The 24,478-nt window shown below is 39.4% G+C and overlaps 1 protein-coding gene across 1 annotated transcript; it reads left to right on the top strand.

Moving 5' to 3' along the window:
* The first annotated feature begins 18,180 nt into the window (after positions 1-18,180).
* LOC120736282 (proline-rich protein 12-like) lies at positions 18,181-23,831 on the top strand. The gene is made up of 5 exons (XM_040036275.1): positions 18,181-19,098; positions 19,340-19,485; positions 19,699-19,830; positions 22,672-22,767; positions 23,281-23,831. The coding sequence occupies exons 2-5, from the start codon at positions 19,408-19,410 to the stop codon at positions 23,413-23,415; spliced, it is 441 nt and encodes a 146-aa protein (XP_039892209.1). The 5' UTR covers positions 18,181-19,098; positions 19,340-19,407; the 3' UTR covers positions 23,416-23,831.
* Positions 23,832-24,478: the final 647 nt, after the last annotated feature.

Here is a 24,478-nt window from a genome sequence, read left to right as displayed (position 1 = left end):
AATTCCTTCAGTTGTATATACGTATTTAATGCCGTTGTATATCGTATTTTTATCATTTTTCATTTGTATCATATAGTATTTCATTCCAGTTGTATATAGTATTTCATTCAGTATTTCATTCAGTTGTATATAGTATTTCATTCAGTTGTATATAGTATTTAATGCAGTTGTATATAGTATTTCATTCAGTTGTATATAGTATTTAATTCAGTTGTATATAGTATTTCATTCAGTTGTATATAGTATTTAATGCAGTTGTATATAGCTATTGTATATGCAGTTGTATATAGTATTTAACTCAGTTGTATATAGTATTTCATTCAGTTGTATATAGTATTTAACTCAGTTGTATATAGTATTTAATGCAGTTGTATATAGTATTTAACTCAGTTGTATATAGTTTTATTCGTTTATTAGTATTTAATTCAGTTGTCTAATAGTATTAATTCAGTTGTTCTAGTTATTTAATGCACGTTGTATTAGTATTTAAATTCAGTTGATATATCGTATATTTCTCCGTTTTGTATATAGTATTTAATTCAGTTGTATATAGTATTTAATGCAGTTGTATATAGTATTTAATTCAGTTGTATATAGTATTTCATTCAGTTGTATATAGTATTTAATTCAGTTGTATATAGTATTTAATGCAGTTGTATATAGTATTTAATGCAGTTGTATATAGTATTTAATGCAGTTGTATATAGTATTTAATTCAGTTGTATATAGTATAGATTCATTCAGTTGTATATAGTATTTCATTCAGTTGTATATAGTATTTCATTCAGTTGTATTTATCGTATTTAATCATTGTATATAGTATTTAATTCAGTTGTACATAGTATTTCATTCAGTTGTATTACTAGTATTTATCATTGTATATGTATTATAACGTATTTGCCAGTTGATATAGTATTTACTTCAGTTGTATCTCTTGTATTTATTCATTGTACAGTTTCATTAGTTGATATAGTATTTAATCAGTTGTATATAGTCTATAATAAAGGTATTTAACGCAGTTGTAATAGTATTTCATTTCCAGTGATATAGTATTTATTCAGTTGATCTATTTTAATGCATGTTGTATCATAGTAGTTTATAATCAGTTGTATATAGTTATTTCAATTCAGTTGATATACTAGTTTAATGCAGTTGTATCTATTATTTATTCATTATATTATTTCCGTTGTATATAGTATTTCTTCCAGTTGTATATTAGTATTTTCATTCAGTTTCATTCCGTTGCTATATAGTATTTCATTCAGTTGTATATACTATTTAATGCAGTTGTATATAGTATTTCATTCAGTATTTCATTCAGTTATATATAGTATTTAATGCAGTTGTATATAGTATTTAACTCAGTTGTATATAGTATTTAATGCAGTTTGATATAGTATTTCCTTCAGTTGTATTAGTATTTAATCTCACGTTGATATAGTTTTAATTCAGTGTATATCGTATTTATACTGCCGTTGTTATAGTATTTTTAATTTTTTTTTTTCCAGTTGATATAGTATTTCATCAGTTTTATACTCGTATTTAATGCAGTTGTATTATCGTATTATCAAGTTATTTCATGGTTGCTTAGTATTTTTAATTCAGTTGTATATAGTATTTCATTCAGTTGTACATAGTATTTCATTCAGTTGTATATAGTATTTAATGCAGTTGTATATAGTATTATAAAGTATTTAACGCAGTTGTATATAGTATTTAATTCTCTTGGTTAAGATATCGTATTTCATTCAGTTGTATATAGTTACTTTTTCATCAGTTTATATAGTATTTAACGCAGTTGTATATAGTATTTAATGCAGTTGTATATAGTATTTCATTCAGTTGTATATAGTATTTAATGCAGTTGTATATAGTATTTCATTCAGTATTTCATTCAGTTGTATATAGTATTTCATTCAGTTGTATATAGTATTTCATTCAGTTTTCATTAGTTTTTATATGTATTTTCATTCAGTTGTATATACTATTTAATGCAGTTGTATATAGTATTTCATTCAGTATTTCATTCAGTTATATATAGTATTTAATGCAGTTGTATATAGTATTTCATGCAGTTGTATTCTTTAATGCAGTTGTATATAGTATTTAATTCAGTTGTATATAGTATTTCATTCAGTTGTATATAGTATTTAATTCAGTTGTATATAGTATTTAATTCAGTTGTATATAGTATTTAATTCAGTTGTATATAGTATTTCATTCAGTTGTATATAGTATTTAATGCAGTTGTATATAGTATTTCATTCAGTTGTATATAGTATTTAATTCAGTTGTATATAGTATTTCATTCAGTTGTATATAGTATTTAATGCAGTTGTATATAGTATTTAATTCAGTTGTATATAGTATTTAATGCAGTTGTATATAGTATTAATCAGTTGTATATAGTTTAATGTCAGTTGTTTATAGTATTTATTCCGTTGTATATAGTATTTAATGAGTTGTTTTTGTTTTTATAGTATTTCATTCAGTTGTATATAGTATTTAATGCAGTTTTATATAGTATTATAAGTATTTAATGCAGTTGTATATAGTATTTAATTCTTTTATCTTATTATCGAATTATTTATTTTTCTTAATTTTTGCTACTGTAACTTTGCACTGTCCACTTTCTGCTGTGACACAACAGATTTCCCACGTGTGGGACTAATAAAGGTTATCTTATCTTATTTTAAGGTAAATGACAGATTTGTAATTTGATCCATAAAGTCCAAACCCTACAAGTTTGCTATGATGTGATAAAACAGAGTATTTTGTGTCAAAGTTTACTTTCATGGGCAGAGCTGCGTAGGCCTCACTGAGTGACTTTTACACAATATGCCCTTCAGCATGAAGTGTCCCCTGCTCAGGCACCAGCTTTACTAGCCCAGGCTGTAGCTCTATCTCCCTGTCTAGCTCAGTCTTTAGCTGAACCATTAGCCGTGCCAACCTCAGCTCAGCCAGCAGCCTCACCTACCTCTGTTCCTCCCTTAGCATCTCCACTCCAGTCAGTTCCCTCACCTGCTGTTCAGCTTCCACTCCAGTCAGTAGTCCAATCTGCTCCTGCCCTCCAGTCAGTAGTCCAGTCCGCTCCTGCCCTCCAGTCAGTAGTCCAGTCCGCTCCTGCCCTCCAGTCAGTAGTCCAGTCGCCTCCTGCCCTCCAGTCAGTAGTCCAGTCGCCCGTCCACCATCCTGTTCAGTTCCCGGACCTGCAGCCACAGCACCCAGAGCCAGCTGTGAGCTACCCTGCTTCTCAGCCAGGGGTTTCCGCACCCGCTGGCCCGGCCGCTTCCCTGCCAGAGGTCCCCGCACCTGCTGGTTCTGTCCTGTGTGTGCCAGGGGCTCTAGTGCCCACTGGTTCTGAGACCGTTTTCGCTGGAGGGCCCGAGGAGCCCGTCCAGCCTCATGCCTCGTCAGCTGGAGGGCCCGAGGAGCCCGTCCGGCAACCTTCCTCGTCAGCTGGAGGGCCCGAGGAGCCCGTCCGGCCTCATGCCTCGTCAGCTGGAGGGCCCGAGGAGCCCGTCCGGCAACCTTCCTCGTCAGCTGGGGGTTCAGGAGAACCGCACCAGCCTCATGCCTCGTCAGCTGGAGGGTCCGAGGGGCCCGTTCAGCCTCCCGTCTCCGCTGGAGGGTCCGAGGGGCCCGTCCAGCCTCCTGTCACGTCAGCTGGAGGGCCCGAGGAGCCCGTCCAGCCACCACCTGCGGCTGCCTCGCTGTCACCTAGCTCTGCTTCTGCTTCGCCTGGTCCAGCTTCAGCCTGTGCCTCGCCTGGTCCGGCCTCTGCTTCTGCTACGCCTGGTCCGGCCTCTGCTTCTGCTACGCCTGGTCCGGCCTCTGCCTCTGCTACGCCTGGTCCGGCCTCTGCTACGCCTGGTCCGGCCTCTGCTTCTGCCTCGGCCTCTGCTTCGCCTGGTCCGGCCTCTGCTTCTGCCTCGGCCTCTGCTTCGCCTGGTCCGGCCTCAGACTCAGCCTCGGCCTCTGCTTCGCCTGGTCCGGCCTCAGACTCAGCCTCGGCCTCTGCTTCGCCTGGCCCTACAGCTGCTCCTCAGTCTCCGCCGGCTCCCGCGCCGCCTTCTGCAGCTGCTCCTTGGCCGCCTCCTCCTCGTCGCCGGCATGGTCGACCACCGCACCGGCTCAGTGGCCGCCGCCGTCTTCCTCGCTGCCGCCCACCGGATCGACTTCAGCATCTCTGCCGGCCGCGCGGCCGCCCGCCTGAACTGTATGGGCTCGGCCACTGGCCGCGTGGCCGCCCACCTGAACTGTCTCTGTTTGGACTCCGTCCCTCCGTCCTGGGCCCCCTCCGCCCGCCCTGGTCTGGTTTTTCTTTCTTTCGGCCGTCGGGTGCTGGCCTTTGAAGGGGGGGGGTACTGTCAGGGTTCCTGGGTCGTTGACCCAGTGATTTCAGTTTGTTCATGTTCAGTTTAGTTCGCCACATTAATGTTCTCACTTCCTGTCTTTTCCCCGTGTCAGCTTGTCCCCCGTGTCATTAGTCAGATTATGTTCAGCCCTGTACTCACCTGTTTCCAATCATTGTCATCATTCAACCTGTGTATTTAGTTCCTCGGTTTCACCAGTTCTTTGTCGTGTCAGGGTGAAGGGAGTATCTGCCATCAAACAAGAAGACAGCCGCATGTAGCTATGATGGTGTTTGCTAGTTCACCTTACATGCATTAATGTAATAACGTGGTTAGCCTACTCAACGTAAATTACACACGAACAACATTAAGCTACTCACGCAGAGAAGAACGGCTGCTGCTGCCATCATCATCCTCATCATTTCTGCTACACTGGCAGGGCTAGGGGCCAGGACTCTCCTCTTCGGGTTCTTGGGGGATGTTGCTAACTCCGGGTCTGATAACAGGCACCACACCCGCAGTAGATGTGCTCGGTGTGAGGTCTCGCAGCAAGCTATCAAATACGGTGCATTTCTCGGCTTTAAAAAAAACGCTATGCCTCGCCAGGTGTTTCATCGGATTTGAGGTGTTACCTCCTTTGACAGTATCACAGTATCAGCTTAAAGCACTTGTTGCAGGCTGCTGAGTTTGCATATTTTGCTGTGAAGTACAGCCAGACTTTTGACCGCTTTGCCTTGGGCATTTTTAATCTGTAGCTCTGCTCTAAAAGAACGTACGTACCTGGACCCGCCTACTATCCTCGGAAACGTAAAATGATTGGCTAGAATCCAAAGTGTATCACAGCTCAGGAAAAATAAAGCACCGAAATGTGCGCTGCTTTTCGGTCTGGTTACTACCGTTTATGTCAGAACTGGTGCCATCATGGCACCGGACACCGGTACCCATCCCTAGTTGTGAGTGATGTAACCTTTAATCTATACTACTATAGATGGATAAAAGGACTGTGGGAATTTAGCTCAAAAAAAGTTTAAAGTTTTTTTTTTATTAAAATACCTCCCCTTTGGTAACACAAAATGTTCTTAATGAAAATCTTTTATATATATGTACATTATATATTTGTATTTAAGTATTTTTGGGTTGTTTAAAATGTTCAGTGACTGGCATAATACGGTGTGAATTGCAATGTTTAGTAGGTTATCATTGTGAATTTGCTGAAAACCTACCTGCAAGTGTCACTATAAATATATATACAATGATTCTTACGTGAAATCGGATTTTACAAATCCCAGTTTGTTTTCAGTCTTGCCTAGTAATACAAAGGTGTGTGCTTTTCAGATTTGATATTCATTTCAAATGTAAGGCACTTTTTTGTGAGCACTTTGATTTTGTTAAGGTTAATTTGACCATGTGAAATGTATGTTTATTCACAAAATATTCTGTTTCTGCTTTTAATCCAAGTGAATAGAACTGAGTTGAAAAAACAAATTTATTTTGTCATTATTTTAATAATTAAATTAGTTTTCTGGTAATTAAAATTATGATTTAGTTGAACTTAAAATAATCATTTCAATTCGAAAGAGCTGAACCAACCAAAACCTTTCACATCTTATTAATGTAATTTTTTTCCTTTTAAATGTGTTTAAAAAAATTGTGTTCTACGGACTCAATTTAATTAAATTGTCATGATGTATGTAGATTTGGTTGAACCAAAATAAATGTATTACGTGGAAAACCTGCCATCAATCAAATTGAGTTCATCCAATGACTAATTTTTATGAGAATCCCCGGCAGCTTACGTCTATTACAGCATAACTAAGGGAGGATTCAGGGTCACCTGGTCCAGCCCTAACTATATGCTTTAGCAAAAAGGAAAGTTTGAAGCCTAATCTTGAAAGTAGAGATAGTGTCTGTCTCCTGAATCCAAACTGGAAGCTGGTTCCACAGAAGAGGGGCCTGAAAACTGAAGGCTCTGCCTCCCATTCTACTTTTAAATACTCTAGGAACAACAAGTAGGCCTGCAGAGCGAGAGCGAGGTGCTCTAATAGGGTGATATGGTACTACAAGGTCATTAAGATAAGATGGGGCCTGATTATTTAAGACCTTGTATGTGAGGAGCAGGATTTTGAATTCTGGATTTAACAGGAAGCCAATGAAGGGAAGCCAAAACAGGAGAAATCTGCTCTCTTTCTAGTCCCTGTCAGGACTCTTGCTGCAGCATTTTGGATTAGTTGAAGGCTTTTCAGGGAGTTTTTTGGACTTCCTGATAATAATGAATTACAGTCGTCCAGCCTGGAAGTAATAAATGCATGAACTAGTTTTTCAGCGTCACTCTGAGACAGGATATTTCTAACTTTAGAGATGTTGCACAAATGGAAGAAAGCAGTCTTACATATTTGTTTAATATGTGCGTTGAAGGACATGTCCTGGTCAAAAATGACTCCAAGGTTCCTCACAGCGTTACTGGAGGCCAAGGTAATGCCATCCAGAGGAAGAATCTGCTTAGATACCACCAGGGGCGGATCTAGAGAAATTTTCTTAGGGTGGCATGAGGGTGGCAAAGAAATCAAATGGGGTGGCAAAATCGAAGCCTTTTTTTCTCAAACACATATGCAGGTGGTTACATATGGTTAGAATAATTCAAATGCAGTAAGTATACACGTTTTTCATATAAATATAGTCTAGAACTTAATTATTGTCTGTAGCCCACATAATTACACACTTTAGTTACATAAAACATGTGAGTTTTGATGCTATGTACTGTATAGCCTGTATAATAAATAAATATTTAGCACAACAATTATAAAATCCAGAAAGCTACACAACATGGGGCGGTTCATTTACAAACAGAGGTCTAAGTTTCACACTGTTAGAAAACAATCACATTGTTACAGCTTAAATTACACAAAATGTCAGAAATCTGCACTGTCATGAACAAAAATTTAAACCTAATTTTTCACGATTTGTTGGATTAACCCTCTGAGGTCTGAAATACAACCGGACATTTTTGACTCCTTTTGAGTTTACGTTTGTATTTCGCCCTCAGATTGTTTCATTTTTTTCCCCCTTGCCTTGTTTGGTATCTTTTCAGCTCAACTGAATTTAGTTGTTTTTTTCACTGACATACTGCATTAGTATTACTGATCTGAAATCACACAAAGAACTTAAAATCCTAGTAGTATTTTTTTACTGTAAAAAAAACCAGTAAATTTTTATAACTTGAAATGCAAATATAAATTGTACATTTTGTAAACATATACAACTATTTATCTAAAAATGCAGCCAATACACCGTTTTTTTCATTTTCTACAACCATTTAAAAATATTACTAAAACTAAAATGAGAGAACAATCAGGTGTCGCAATAAGATGCCCCACAAATGATGTGTGTCAGTAAAAAAACAAGTTTGTCCACCAAAAGACAGAAGAGCACAGGGATAAACCTGCAGGCCTGACAACAGCAGGTGTATCACTCCGCTGGTTTTCTACTTAGTGACAGTGTTTACGTTGCAAATGTGCCTCTGTGACATTCATTAGTGCCCTCACTGACACACAAAACAAAACGACTACATAACAGAACAACTACACAAGACAACACACTAAGTATACACTCCACACTAAACGTCACAAATCTCCCACATCTAAACTCTCTCTCACTCGCTCGCTCTGTCTCGCTGCCGTTACCGTCACTCCTACAACATTCCCCTCTTCCTAAACATCAAATCCCACATGTTGACTTTTTTTTTTAATTGGTCGACATGGTGCATTTTTCCACCGATAGGAAAGAGGTGGCTTTTTTTCTTTCTTTACTGTTTTCGCGCTGTCCTTAGAAAACGCTTAAAACACACACACACAAAAACTTGACGACAGTGTTTAGTAAAAAGCGTGGCTTATATATATTATCATAACTCTGGATTTACTGGCCTGTAATTAAAATTTAAAAACTTTGAAGTCCGAACTTTCAATGTGGCTGAAATAGAGACTCAGCGTGGCTGCAGCTTGTTGCTGTGTCAGCTTACATCAGTCATGTGATTTGGAGGTGCAGCGTGTCCGTGGACCACAGAGGGTTAATAACACTCACCTTCCTTCCATTTCCAGAGTGTAACATCCACCCACCTGTGTAAAAAGCGAAATTCCCATGGTGTTGTTCAGAATGTGCTCTGGCACAATCATAAGCATCGCTTGCTACTGAAAATAAGAAAAAAGCCGGTCCTGCTATGGGCTGAACCATTTGTTAATGGTGGAGGGGGAAGGGGGGGGACACTATCCAATATATTCAGTTTTAGCATTTATATTCACTGTTGACAGTAACTACGCTCAAACTGTTAATGCTATCTTATTTTAATAAACAACACTGTCATATGCAAAACTGGGGTGGCACTTGCTACCCCATGCCACCCTTCTAGATCCGCCCCTGGATACCATATTTCTAAGCTTTTCAGGGCCGAGTACAATAACCTCAGTTTTATCTGAATTAAGAAGCAGAAAGTTAGCGGCCATCCAGGTCTTTATGTCTTTAAGACATTCCTGCAGTTTAACTCATTGGTGTGTGTTATCTGGCTTCATGGACAGATAGAGCTGGGTGTCATCTGCATAGCAGTGTAAATGTATGCTATGTCTTCTAATGATGCTGCCTAAGGGAAGCATGTATAATGTAAACAGAATTGGTCCTAGCACCGAACCCTGTGGAACTCCATAATTAACCTCAGTGTGTGAAGAGGACTCTCCATTTACATGCACAAACTGGAGTCTATTAGATAGATATGATACAAACCACTGCAGCACAGTACCTGTAACACCTACAGCATGTTCTAATCGCTCTAATAGGATATTATGGTCAACAGTATTGAATGCTGCACTGAGGTCTAGCAGGACAAGCACAGAGATGAGTCCACTGTCAGAGGCCATAAGAAGATCATTTGTAACCTTCACTAAAGCTGTTTCTGTGCTGTGATGAGCTCTGAAACCTGACTGAAACTCTTCAAATAAACCATTCCTCTGCAGATGATCTGTTAGCTGTTTGACAACTACTCTTTCAAGGATGTTTGATATGAAAGGAAGGTTGGAGATTGGCCTATAATTAGCTAAGACTGCTGGGTCTAGAGATGCTTTTTGAGTAAAGGTTTAACTACAGCCAGCTTGAAGGCCTGTGGTACATAGCCGATCATTAGAGATAGGTTGATCATATTTAAGATCGAAGCATTAATTAATGGCAGGACTTCTTTGAGCAGTTTTGTAGGAATGGGGTCTAAAAGACACGTTGATGGTTTGGAGGAAGTAATTATTGAAGTTAACTCAGAAAGATCAATTGGAGAAAAAGAGTCTAACTTAATATCAATGGTACTAAGAGTAGCTGTAGATAATATTACATCTGTGGGATGATTATTGGTAATTTTTTCTCTAATGATAAAAATTTTATTTGTGAAGAAGTTCATGAAGTCATTACTAGTTAACGTTAAAGGGATGGTTGGCTCAAAAGAGCTCTGACTTTTTGTCAGCCTGGCTACAGAGCTGAAGAGAAACCTGGGGTTGTTCTTATTTTCTTCAATCAGTGATGAATAGTAGGCAAGGCAAGGCAAATTTATTTGTATAGCACAATTCAACAACAAGGTGATTCAAAGTGCTTTACAGAGACATTAGAAACAAAAACAAATAAAAAGCATGATTTAAAATTGATTAAAACAAGCAAACAAACAAACTAACTAATTAACAAACAAACAAACAAACAAAACAGTATATAAAATCAAAACAGATAAAATCAGTAGTTAAATGTAAGTTTTGAAATTTAAGCTTAAAAGTGTGGATTTGGTGCTTTATTCAAATGCAGCTGAGAACAGGTGAGTCTTCAACCTGGATTTAAATAAACTGAGTGTTTCAGTTGATCTGAGGCTTTCTGGGAGTTTGTTCCAGATATAAGGAGCATAAAAGCTGAATGCAGCCTCTCCGTGTCTGGTTCTGACTCTGGGAACTGATAAAAGACCGGATCCAGATGACCTGAGGGATCTGGAAGGTTCATACTGGGTCAGGAGGTCACTGATGTATTTTGGTCCTAAACCATTCAGAGCTTTATAGACCAGCATCAGGACTTTAAAGTCTATCCTCTGACGGACAGGCAGCCAGTGTAAAGACCTCAGAGCTGGACTGATGTGGTCCACTTTTTTGGTCTTAGTGAGGACTCGAGCAGCAGAGTTCTGAATGAGCTGTAGTTGTCTGACTGATTTTTTAGGTAGACCTGTAAAGATGCTGTTACAGTAATCAAGCCTACTAAAGATGAATGCATGGACTAGTTTTTCCAGGTCCTGTTGAGACATCAGATCTTTTATCCTTGAAATATTCTTGAGGTGATAGTAAGCTGACTTTGTTATTGTCTTAATGTGTTTTTCTAAGTTTAGGTCTGCATCCATCACTACACCCAAATTTCTCGCCTGGTTTGTGGTTTTTAGATGTATAGATTGAAGTTCTCTGGTGACCTGTAATCGTTTTTCTTTGGTGCCAAAGACTATTACCTCAGTTTTGTTTTTGTTTAGCTGGAGAAAAATTGTGGCACAACCAGTCATTAATTTCCTCAATGCATTTACCAAGAGCCTGTACAGGGCCTCGGTCTCCTGGTGACATTGTGATATATATTTGTGTGTCATCTGCATAGCTGTGGTAGTTTATTTTGTTGTTCTTTATAATCTGTGCCAGTGGGAGCATGTAAATGTTAAACAGAAGGGGTCCCAAGATGGAACCTTGGGGAACTCCACATGTGATACTTGTCTGCTCAGATGTGAAGTTACCTATTGATACAAAGTATTTCCTGTTTTCTAAGTATGTTTTGAATCAGTTGAGTACAGTTCCTGAAAGACCTGCCCAGTTCTCCAGTCGTTTGAGTAATATGTTGTGGTCAACTGTATCAAATGCTGCACTGAGATCCAGTAAAACTAGGACTGACATTTTTCCACTGTCTGTATTCAGACATATGTCATTAAACACTTTGGTCAGAGTGGTTTCAGTGCTGTGGTTCTGTCTAAAACCTGACTGGAAGGCATCGTAGCGGTTATTCTGTTTTAAGAAGTAACTGAGCTGTTGAGAAACTGCTTTTTCAATGATCTTACTTAAAAATGGGAGATTTGAGATCGGCCTGTAGTTGTTCATTTGTGTCTTGTCAAGATTGTCCTTTTTCAGTATTGGTTTTATTACAGCAGTTTTTAGTGGTTCTGGAAACACGCCTGATATTAAAGAAAAGTTGACGATCTGTAACAGGTCTGACTCTAAAGTCTTTGAGACCTTTTTGAAAAAACTTGTTGGCAGGACATCTAAACAGCAGGAGGAGGAGTTCAGTTGACCTAAGATGTCCTCCAGGTCTTTGCTGTTAATCGGGTGAAACTGTTTTATGGTGTTTAAACAGTTTTTTGGTGGACACAGTACATATCCTGGATCTGCTGTTGATGTACCAATTGCTTGTCTAATTTTTTGGATTTTTTCTGTGAAGAATTTGGCAAAGTCATTGCAGGCCATGGTCGAATGAAGTTCAGCTGCCACTGACACAGGAGGGTTTGTTAGCCTGTCAACTGTAGAAAATAAGACCCGAGCATTATGGCTGTTTTTAGTGATGATGTCAGAGAAGTAGGACCTCCTTGCACTCCTCAGTTGTAAATTATAATTGTGAAGTTTCTCTTTATAGATGTCATAATGAACCTGGAGGTTTGTTTTTCTCCATCTGCGCTCAGCTTTCCTACACTCTCTTTTTTCATTTTTCACCAGTGTGGAGTTTCTCCATGGAGACTTTTTCCTTCCAGATATAACCTTCACCTTAATGGGAGCAATAGTGTCCATTACATTTAACATGTTAGCATTGAAGCTATTGACGAGCTCATTGACTGACCCTCCGGACAGGTCAGGTGTTAATGGGAAGACCTGGTTAAAAATTGCACTACTGTGTTCAGTTATACACCGTTTTGTGATCACTGTTGTTGATATATTTATGTGGGCTGAGATTTTACTTTCAAAGAAAACACAGTAATGATCAGACACGCCCACATCAGACACAGTAAACTTTGAAATGCTCAGGCCCTTGGGGATCAGTAGGTCAAGAGTGTGTCCTCTATTATGTGTGGCCTCTGTTACATCTAACATCTAGTAAGATGTTCTGGCTTTGCGGAGGGCTTTCTTATAAAGCAGCAAACTATTTCTCCAGGCTAAATGATGATCTTCTAAATTTGTGACACGCCATTTCCTCTCCAGCTTACGAGTCATCTGCTTTAGGCTACGTGTTTGAGAATTATACCACGGAGTCAGGTACTTCTGATTAGAGACCTTAGTTTTCACAGGAGCTACAGTATCCAGAGTCGTACGTAGTGAGGAGGTAAAATTATTAACAAGATAATCGACCTCTGTTGGGGTAGCGTTCAGATAGCTGCTCTGCTCTGTGTTGGTACAGGGCATTGAAGATGATAACAGTGGGTGGATTATATTCTTAAACTTAGTTACAGCGCTTTCAGAAAGACATCTACTGTGATAAAGTCTACTCTCCACTGCTGTGTAATCAATTATTGTAAATGTTATCAGGAAATGATCAGACAGGAGAGGGTTTTCAGGAAACACTGTTAAATGTTCAGTTTCTATGTCATATGATAAAACAAGATCTAGAGTGTGATTAAAGTGGTGGGTGGGTTCTTGTATATTTTGAGAGAAGCCTAATAACAGATTAAATGCCATGTTGAGGCTGTCATTTTTAGCATCTACATGGATGTTAAAATCACCCACAATAATTATTTTATCTGAGCTGAGAACTATATCAGATAAAAAGTCTGAGAAATCAGACAGAAACTCTGTGTAAGGCCCAGGTGGACGATAGATGATAACAAGTAAGATTGGTTTCTGAGTTTTAATTCAGGCTTTCAAATGAATTAAAAGTCTGTCTGGGCCTTTGGTTGATTAATAGGCTGGTGTGAAAAATTGCTGCCACACCGCCCCCTCAGCCTGCGCCTTGAGATTTCTGGTAGTTAGAATGACTCGGGGGTGTTGATTCATTTAAACTAACATAATCATCCTGCTGCAACCAGGTTTCTGTAAGGCAGAATAAATCGATTTGTTGATCAATTATTAAGTCATGTTGTGGAGGTAAGCATGGACGACACAGAGTTCTTAATTCTCACTCCTTCTTTATTCCTCTCCAACATCAACTGAACACATCGCGCCACAAAACACAGCAACACACTTCCTCAACACTGGGTGTGAGTGGAGCCCTCTTGTGGTAAGTAAGTAAGTAAGTAAGTAAGTAAAATTTTATTTATATAGCACATTTCTAGATAGAAATCACAAAGTGCTTTACAAGATATAACAGATTATAAAAATAAAAAAACAAACAAGATACAAACAAAGTTAGCAAAAAGCAATTTTAAAAAGATGTGTTTTTAGCTGTTTTTTAAAAGTAATCAATGAATCAGCGGATCGTAAGTCCTGAGGAAGGGAATTCCACAGTCTTGCGGCCACAGTAGCAAAAGCTCTATCACCCCTAGTTTTCAGTCTCGTATACTGAATGACAAGTAGGCCCTGACTACTCGACCTCAGAGACCTACTAGGGGCATAGGGCTGTAAAAGTTCAATAATATATGGTGGTGCTTGTTGTTGAAGAACCTTAAAAGTTAAAACCAAAATCTTAAAATGGACTCTAAATTCGACAGGAAGCCAATGTAACTGCATAAGCAACGGTGTTATATGTGAATATTTAGATTCCACCACACATTCCCGAACACCCAGCAGAACTAGTCCCTTTAAGCAAACGGACTGAACGGCTGAACCGGGGGGGTGGGGAACTGGCTGAGGGAAACCCAGCTCGGGAGCAAGGCTGGCACTGGCGGTCAGAAAAAGCTGCAGACAACTCGGGCTCCATCGGTTGTGGGACGCTCCTAGGAGAAAAGGCAGAATCCATCAGCCCGGTGGCAGGTGGGCGGCCGTGGAGAGGGGCCTGGGCCGGGACCACCTGATCATCTTGCAGAACATGTGCTGGCTTAAGTCTGTCAACAGAGACAACCTCCTGCCAAAGTCCAAAATGTCTGAGTTAAGAATTCCCCGGGGACCCGGAGGGGCTGGCTGAGGACCAGTTCAGCTGGGGAAACCCCGAGGTCTTTGTTAACCGCGCTACACAATCCCAGCAAAACCCACGGAAGACGGTCGACCCAGTCATCACCTGTTAAGGAAGCCCGGAGTGCAGCCTTGAGTGACCGGTGAAACCGCTCGCACATCCTGTTAGCTTGCGGGTGGTATGCTGTGTTTTGGTGGACCTTGACCCCCAGGCCGTCAGCCATGGCAGACCAGGAAGTGATACTCTACCGCAGAGCGAGACAATGCTAAACTTAATCATCATCTTGACCTCCTCTGATGACCTGTTTGCTGCTGCCTGCCACTGAAAGGCAGTGGTAGAGGGGACTCTTGGGCAGTGCATTTATCGCAGCATATAATGTGTTTTCTGGATGCACTGTGCTTTTTCAGCGCTCACAGATTGATGGCTCTGTGTCAGAGCTGGCTATGAATTTCTGACGGATCAGGCCTTAACTTAACAAAAAAGTTATCAATCGTTCTTTTCATCTTTTCTCATTACCCACAGCTACATCCATTCTGTCAGGCCTAGGCTGCTCACTAGGGCTGGGTATCATCACTGATTTCTATAATCCATTTGATTCCGATTCACAAGGTCCTGGTTTGATTCAATTTTGCTTCTGATCATTTATCAATACTTATACATGTGAGACTTTATCAGAGGTGTGAGCATCACAGCAGAGGCATTTGTGTCAAAGTAACTGAGGATAAAACAGAAAAACATGAAGCAGATTTTACTGGCTTGCCTTTTTGTAGCAGATAACCCTAAAAATATTCTGCAATTTTGCATAATTTTAAAAAAGTATACATTTCTTCAGTATATTCTTGTCTGAGGTCATTTAAGCTAAAAGAAAAAAAAAAAGAAAGACAGCGGCAGACAGCGCTGTAAACGACGGTAGACTGGTGGGTAATAAGCGAATGAATAATGCAAAAATTGAGATTTGAGATGGGAAACTGTTCTTGAAGTACAGAGAGAGAGAGAGAGAGAGAGCTGCGCATGAAGTGTGATTTTTATTGTGGTGGAAGCAAAACAGCAAAAGTCAGAGGGAATTCCTGACGACATTTATCAAATGTGAATTGTAGTTTGGATCTTGTTTTGCTGCTGGTTCAGTGAACTTTGGTTGGAGAGAGATAAAACCTGCCGCTCAGAATCTAGCGCAAAAAAAGACATAAACACAAACCACGGACCCGCCGACGCATCAGAATCAGTGAGCTGTCGGCTTTCAGCCCCGACGGCGTGTCTGTGTACGGGCCGTCGGGTGAGAAAGCCGACAGCTCACTGACTCTGATGCGTCAGGTCCGCTCTGTGTTTACGTCTTTGTGTGGAATCCGTTTACCTGCTCTCATTTACTGTTTGGTGGTTGTTGAAATAGTTTTTGAGCTTTATTGCTTTATTTAAGCTACCCACCTCTCTCTATCCACCTGCACTTTCAACAGGACCACAGCCAATCAGAGAGGTCCCGCTCCTGACTATCTCTGATTGGTTTAGATCACGATAGAGGCATAATGTGTGTCTGTTGTTGACCACATGGAGACTTTTCTTTTTTTACTCAAACAGTTGGTCGAACCGGTGTGACCTAGGGTTTTTTTTAGTCGCACCATTGAAAAATTTGGTCGCATTTGCGACCAAATTGGTCGCACTCTAGAGCCCTGCATTATGTTTTATCATATTTGACATTTCTAGTACAACACTTATATTAATATAACGCTGAATGCAAGTATGATTCAAAAGAATAATTAACATTTAACATCACTTCTTGTGATGGTGTTAAAATCAGCCCAACTTTTATTTTCAAATGTAAAAAGGTATATGAGCCAGCATGCTGGACACTGTTCTGCTGAACAACAACCAGTTATATTACCATCATTGTTATAATCTTACAATGAAACAAAGTCTCAGATTTAATCATTCTGAAACTAAGTTTAGGCCTACCACAACTTTGTTTTGAAAGTTACCTTACTGATATAATCAATATAAAATGTATTTATTGTCTGTAGTTTAAACAACACATTTGTTTTTCATTCCAACACAGGAGCTGGAATATTGTAATATTTTAAGGATGCTTGTTTCCAGTCCAGGCATTACTGCCTGAATGACTGTCATGGATCGAGGTGATCCAAACGTAGGTGCAGAAGAAAGTCTTTAACTTCCCTTCAGTACAGTGGCAGTGAATGTGGGTTGGAGATGCAATGAGCTTGAACCTGCAGGCGACCATCTTCACTGACAATCTGTGACGGAGGACTCATCTCTCCTGGTGTCCTGCAAGCAAACAAACATATTTTTTAGAACACCAACATATTTGCTTTCTTAAAACATTTTTTCTTCATTTACTATAGAACAGACCCCAATTTAGACAACCTCAGGCTCCGTCCCCACCGGAGAGGTGACATTCAGTGTCCCACTTGTCAGTCTGGATAGCCCTGTCCACCACCCCACACACATTAATGTTATGAAAGCATATTTTTAAAAAGGGCTATGCAAACATGGCCAATAACTTTCATTCTGATGATCTGCAAAATAATTTGGGCACAAAACAAATTGCACTGTTCAAAAACTTGCAGACTTCACTATATACAGTGCAGACAGTGTGGTCCCTCTAAACTAAGTCTATGGGATATGATCTTTGAATAAAAGCAGACCAAACTCTCAGTGTTTGTTTACTTACACAGCATGTCTTGTAGAATTTACTGGGGTCATCAGCAACAGCATAGTGCAGTCATATCTCAAGTCTAATAACAGAAGACAGGAAAAGATCACGTTCTGTCCGGGGCATTCAGGGGGATTTTCAAGATTAATGAAAATGTCCGGCTTTTCCTACAGAGGACCCATATGTGTGACTCCATCCCCGAGCTGCTGCTTTGTGAGTTGTTGTTCTGTGCTCACAGACGGGAGAGACAGCGTGCAGCAGTGCCTAATGGTGTTTAAAAGATGCCAAAGCACAACTGCAGCTTTGCAGACGAACTGCAAAAAACTTTCCCTCGTACCGTCCCGGTACTGGAAATCTTTCTTATACAGATGAGGCCTTACCATTATTTAATTCCAGAGGTTTTTATGTTATTTTTTTTGCCCTTGTTGACTTGTAAAAGCCTATATCACATTTTTTAATTTCACCATTAAAAAAATATGGTCACCCTATCTTATCAAGTAGCTGTTCACGTTTCTGTTTCAAACAGTCAACAGAAAATTTCACAGAGAGATTTTCACATAACATTTTTAAAGCTGTGGGGTTAATTTTTAAGTAACATGAGCCCAGAGGCAGCAGCAATGCTAGGCTAACACTAGTTAGCTAGCAAGTTCATAAACCTGGTACTAAACTGAGAGAAGCCACAAAAACAGTTTGAATAAGAGTAAACATCTACTTTACCAAATCAGAGTATCACATAAAGAATCACAGCAATGACAACAATGATCCCTTGAGCTGAAGCTTCCCCAGGTTTGCTCAACATATTCCAGAAAAAAAGCAGGCATCATGAACATGTGGACTGAGCTGTGTGAGGGACGACATGGCATTTTCAAACCATATCGTTTTATTCTTCCTCACTGAGAAGCAACATTTCCTGCTTACTTAGTTTTTCTAATTTAAGACAACTCAAATAAACTGAGTTTATCATCTTTTTGAATAAAAAGTATTGGTAACTTAACCTCCTCTTCCACAGCATGCTTTCTTTGCTATTTGGGCTGATTGGCACCTGATGAATATAAAAACAAAGTATTACCAGATTTTTTTTTACCTAATTTTTGTTCCTGAGAAAAATGAGATTCACATATGAGGATATTTGTTTAAAATTTCGATAGAACAGTGGCAGTATAATGGATCAGGCCCTTGTAGAGCAAAATGTAGTATTTTGATCTAGACAACCGAAAATGTGATGTCCACATATGTGGACGCCAGGTCCTAGGAGTTTAAACTGAGTTCTAATAACAAATTGATAAAAATTGAGCTCAGTCTACTTGATATTTTTAATCAAACACAATATTATATTTTACAGTGCATAACTGAAATGAGGGATAGAGTAAAACAAACAATAACCCGTCATTGTCCTGGGTATTTTGAGTTTTTTGTGGGGTTTGGCTCCTTTTTTCAGAACTCTTGTGTTAAGCCTTTTTATTTGGTAATGTTAGTAGGTTGTTATTTTCCATTGTTATGTATTATTCTCTGTTTGTATTCTAAATTATCTTGTTTTGTGATTCCTTTCTGTCTCCCCATTATGTCCCATTTATGTCCCCGTGTCTGTGTGGTCTCCTTTGTCCTTTCTCCATTTTCATCTGGTTTCCATGTTTAATTATGTCAAGTCAGTATATCTTAGTCCTAGTCCTAGTGTTAGTTACTTCCTGTTTTATTTTGATAGGCCTTCATCTCGTATGCATTATGTTCAGTTTTGTTTCCCTTAAATAGATGGAATGACTCTATTTAACCACGACCTCAGACTGTCCGAGGTCTTGGTGGTTATGATAGGGATGAACTGCTGATCCATGCAAATGATTTCAAGTATTAAGACCTTTTAATAATTAAAGATAAAATGGTGCAAATAAGTTGCTAAGACAAAGACAGCATGCTCCATCTTTATTGTTATTTTTAGTGTATCCAGTATGGAAAACTACTAATTAAATTACTTTGCATCATTTCAAGAGTCTTTTGAAAATTGCAGTGACATGAATTAAAATTGTGGGGATAGGTTAATTGATTAATCCAAATTGTCACTAGGTGTGAATGTGCGAGTGAATGTGAGTGTGAATGGTTGTCTGTCCTTGTGTGTTAGCCCTGCGACAGACTGGCGACCTGTCCAGGGTGTACCCTGCCTCTCGCCCTATGACAGCTGGGATAGGCTCCAGCGCCCCCCGCGACCCTGAAAAGGATAAGCGGAAGCGAATGGATGGATGGATGGATGGATGGATGAATTAAAATGTAAGGTTTAAAAGTAAATGAGTATTCTACTACTTTAACACATCAGATGAATTATACCTCCCGCCCATGAGGAAAATTGATAGTATGCTCAGTGAACAGAAGAAGAAGTTGTTGAGGAGAGTCAACATGAGTGCTCAGCACCAGGTAAAGCTTCATATCCTTCTGTTTTGGTTTTGTTTGGCACTTCTCAAATCACTTTGTTTTAGAGATTTGTTGAAGATGATTCCCCATAGTCTAAGTGTTAAACCAGATACATTTTTGTTAACTGAAAACATTTCTTTGCAGAAATCTGATTCTTTGTGGCCTTAAGCTAAACGTGACCTTTGTCTCATGACCCAATTTACTTTCATCATCCAGGAGGCTTTACATATATTCCCCAAAATGACAGCAGATCCTGTGGAATCTGGAGTTGTCAAAGTTCACCTTGGTGGGGAGGGCTACAACCGCAAGACTCTCAACCAAATCAAGAGGAGCATTCCTAAGCAGCAGGTGAGAAAAAGCTATGACATTGCACATTTATGTAGTCAATACCCTGTGCCTGGTGTTACAAGCTGAAAGGCAATCTGTTGTTATCCAACAGCTGTCTAATCGCTCTGAAGGTTTTTCAAAGTTTTTCTTTTGACCTTGGCTGCTTTTTCACTAATTTTTAGTCCATTTTTAGAGGAAATATTTTTTTGGTTGTGGAACACTGACCTATGGATCATTCAAGTATAAAAAGGGATTTAAGCCAGTGGTTTGGGGGATCTTGTCAAAACTGACGAAATAATGAAACCATAAACCTACAGTCAGATTTTCATCCACCATACATTACCATCTGGAATGCAACTTATTGGCAACAGCTTTATTTTTCGGCATGACAGTGACTTCAACATTACTGAGGCAGTGTGTAATGGTCTTGAAAGAGACCTGAACAAAACGCAGCCAACATCCAAAGAAGAACTTTGAATGTCCTTCAAGAAGCCTGGAGAATCATTCCTGAAGACGACTTAAAAGAAATACAGGGAAGCTTGCCTGAGAGAGTTGTGTTGTGAGGCTGTGTTGAAGAATAAAGGTGGTCATAACCAAATATTTACAGACTGTCAAGCTCTTTAGAATTGTACAAACTCTGGTTTTACCTTATATAATGCATTTCCCATTATCCTAACCATAAAGAAATAATGGACTCAAAACTTTTGCACACTACATGAGTACATCATCACACCAGTTAGTCTGAATCTTTTTAAAAATTATTATGTGCAGGGCATATGTCAGAGGCAAGATTCAGAAAAAATCCACACAGTTCAGTACAGTCAGTACAATTACAATCAGTAAAAGAAAAGCATATAACCTTTTGTGGAAACTAAGGATATTTCTATTTACTTTTTCACAAACATTTTTTTGTTAGTTTAAATCTTTTTTCAGAATTATAGTTTTTATTTTTATTTGAACTAAATAAATAGTTTAACACGTTTAGGTTTAGTTTTTAATTTAGTTTTTGTTAACTATAAAACCCTTCACCATCACCAGAGAGACCTTTTTTTTTTTTTATTTTAATGAAAGAAACTGTTACATTTTTTGTAAAAAGTAAACATGAATCTTATGTCCTGTCTTCCTCCCCGCACCCTCAGCTGGTAGCGGTAGCTCTCCCTCCCTGAGCCTGGTTTTGCCGGAGGTTTCTTTCTGCTAAAAGGGATTTTTCTTCCCACTGTCACCAAAGTGCTTGTCCACAGGAGTTCATACAATTCTTGGGGTTTTGTCTGTGGTATTGTGGGGTGTTTACTTTACATTATAAAGCACCTTGAGTTTCACCTTCAGTTTTATTTCTTTGGTGCAATATAAATAAAACTGAATTGAATTGAATTAAACACAACATCACCTCAAGGGTTAAGAAACATCACATTTTTGTTAAATATTTAGGTTACCTACTATGTGTACAACTTTCTTTAATTCAGTTCAGTTCAATTCAATTTTATTTATACAGCTCCAAATCACAACAACAGTCGCCTCAAGGCGCTTTATATTGTACAGTAGATCCTACAAGAATACATACAGAGAAAAACCCAACAGTCATATGACCCCCTATGAGCAAGCACTTTGGCGACAGTGGGAAGGAAAAACTCCCTTTTAACAGGAAAAAACCTCCAGCAGAACCAGGCTCAGGGAGGGGCGGGGCCATCTGCTGTGATTGGTTGGGGTGAGAGAAGGAAGACATGATAAAGACATGCTGTGGAAGAGAGACAGAGATTAATAACAGATATGATTCAATACAGAGAGGTCTGTTAACACATAGTGAGTGAGAAAGGTGACTGGAAAGGAAAAACTCAATGCATCATGGGAATCCCCCGGCAGCCTACATCTATTGCAGCATAACTAAGGGAGGATTCAGGGTCACCTGGTCCAGCCCTAACTATATGCTTTAGCAAAAAGGAAAGTTTGAAGCCTAATCTTGAAAGTAGAGATAGTGTCTGTCTCCTGAATCCAAACTGGAAGCTGGTTCCACAGAAGAGGGGCCTGAAAACTGAAGGCTCTGCCTCCCATTCTACTTTTAAATACTCTAGGAACAACAAGTAGGCCTGCAGAGCGAGAGCGAAGTGCTCTAATAGGGTGATATGGTACTACAAGGTCATTAAGATAAGATGGGGCCTGATTATTTAAGACCTTGTATGTGAGGAGCAGGATTTTGAATTCTGGATTTAACAGGAAGCCAAAACAGGAGAAATCTGCTCTCTCTTTCTAGTCCCTGTCAGGACTCTTGCTGCAGCATTTTGGATCAGCTGAAGGCTTTTCAGCGAGTTTTAGGGAGTCAGGTACTTCTGATTTGAGACCTTAGTTTTCACTGGAGCTACAGTATCCAGAGTCGTACGTAGTGAGGAGGTGAAATTATTAACAAGATAATCGACCTCTGTTGGGGTAGCGTTCAGATAGCTGCTCTGCTCTGTGTTGGTACAGGGCATTGAAGATGATAACAGTGGGTGGATTATATTCTTAAACTTAGTTACAGCGCTTTCAGAAAGACATCTACTGTGATAAAGTCTACTCTCCACTGCTGTGTAATCAGTTATTGTAAATGTAAATGTTATCAGGAAATGATCAGACAGGAGAGGGTTTTCAGGAAACACTGTTAAATGTTCAGTTTCTATGTCATATGATAAAACAAGATCTAGAGTGTGATTAAAGTGGTGGGTGGGTTCTTTTACATGTTGAGAGAAGCCAGTGAGTCTAATAACAATATCTAATAATAATCTTGTGTTGCTTTGATCATTAGTTGTACTTTTAAAATAATACTGTAATTACTAAGGTGAAAGACTTTAGTAGAAAGAAACTCAATTCTTTTTCTATCACCATTTTCAGGATATGAAACTTTCAATTGACATTTTCCGGCTATACAGTCTGTATCATTCTCTTCACCACTACAAATATCACACCTTCCTGCATTGCAAGAAGGAGGTAAGGATTTTGCTGCACTTTTGCTATAATACCCAGTGCGTATTATATTAGGGATACAATAAATGATATAACATAAACCACCTATATGGCTGGTTTAACAAAGTTACTGAAGTTCCTGTTGGTCCCACGTGCACATGGGGATCGGGGCTTTCAGGCACCAAGCCTGTGGAGCTCTCTTCCACTGTCTTTACACTGTCCAGACTCCGATGACTCTTAAAAAGCAGCTGAAGACATTTCTATACAAACAAACCTTTATTTAATTTGATCATTGTGTTATATTCTATAATTTGTTCTGATTTGACTGTTGAGCACTTTGTGATCTTTATCTGTGAAAAGTGCTATAAAAGTATTTTGACTTACTTACTAACAGCATGAATTTAAAAGCTCCCCAGTCCTTTGGAGCTTCTTTGGAGCTACAGAGTGACAACACTGATGTATAAGTGTGAACACACACACTGTATAGACATTATTATTAGCCATGATACTGTAACATAACTGTTGTTTTCTGACTAGACAGACAATATTGAGCAGGCAGCGGAGGACCCTGGCCAGGAGGAGGTGGTGCAGCAGTGTATGGCGAACCAAGGCTGGCTTGAGAGCCTCTTCAGTTCTTTCATGGAACTGCTTACTATTAGTGCAAAGACTTAAAGGACGATCACAACCTCTGCCTCCAAAAACAAACATCCACCTGCAGCATTAAGTAGGTGGAGGTGTTCAGAATGTGTGAAACAAAGCAATCAGAAACTGGACGCCAGAAATGCAACGAGAGTAGCCCCTATGTTTTTTTAAAAGGGAAGGTTACCATTGTAAGTATTTGCTTTATTGCTGTATCCAACTATTGTACCAAATTATGAAGGCTAGTGAACTATTGGAAAGCAATGGATTTCCCCAAAAGTCAATGAAAGATTATTTGATTAGAACTACAAAGCTGACTTTTGTCAGGACTTACACAGCATGGATATATATGTGCAAGCTGTCTTTTATGTAAGTATTAGGGGTGCAACGATATTCGTATCGATATTGAACTGTTCGATACAGTGCTTTCGGTTCGGTACGCATATGTATCGAACAATACAACATTTGTAATTTATTTTATCAACTTTCTTTCTGACGATGCTGTCTGTGTTGAGCGCTCAGTGAATCTGCGTTCGACTACTCCGCCTAGGCTGCACTGTCGAGCGCAGATCCACTGAGCGCTCAACACAGACAGCATAGTCAGAAGGAAGAGCGCAGGGCAAGCTAGCGAGACAGAAGTTAAGCTCTACTTGCAACATTCAGATCTGGCGTTTGGAATTATTTTGGTTTTCATGTGACGTATGACCTTGAAGGTAAGCGAGTCATGGACTAAAGTAAAACAGTATGTTGGATGTGCCATGCAATGCTCAATTACATTGGTATGAACTAGTGTGTTAGCGCAGTTAGCTCGTTAACGTGTTTGCCGTCTAGCCCCATGCACGGAGCGATCGGCGGTAGCTCGTTAACGGAGATTTGCCGTGTTGTGGCGTTAAGGTCATTTCAACGAGATTAACCTGAAAGCACTAGTGGGAACACAACGAATATGACTGCACATTTACGCCGACATCATCCTAGTGCAAAGACAAGGAAGCAGACAAAAAGCAAGCATGCTACTAACTTTAGCCGAGTCATTTAGACAGCTGTTAGCACATGATTCTCCTTATGCTGCTGAGAATATAGCCCAGAAGAAGCGGAT

The sequence above is a fragment of the Simochromis diagramma genome, unplaced genomic scaffold (assembly GCF_900408965.1).
Source record: "Simochromis diagramma unplaced genomic scaffold, fSimDia1.1 OVJJ01000497.1, whole genome shotgun sequence".
In the NCBI taxonomy this organism is placed as follows: domain Eukaryota; kingdom Metazoa; phylum Chordata; class Actinopteri; order Cichliformes; family Cichlidae; genus Simochromis; species Simochromis diagramma.
This window is presented reverse-complemented; position numbering and strand designations above follow the sequence as displayed.

What these genes read in the sequence shown, in the direction of transcription:
- LOC120736282 (XM_040036275.1), top strand. Translation starts at nt 19,408, where the DNA reads ATGAGGAAAATTGATAGTATGCTCAGTGAACAGAAGAAGAAGTTGTTG. An exon ending in ACATGAGTGCTCAGCACCAG is followed by an intron (nt 19,486 to 19,698) that starts GTAAAGCTTCAT and finishes TTCATCATCCAG; the next exon opens with GAGGCTTTACATATATTCCC. An exon ending in GGAGCATTCCTAAGCAGCAG is followed by an intron (nt 19,831 to 22,671) that starts GTGAGAAAAAGC and finishes CACCATTTTCAG; the next exon opens with GATATGAAACTTTCAATTGA.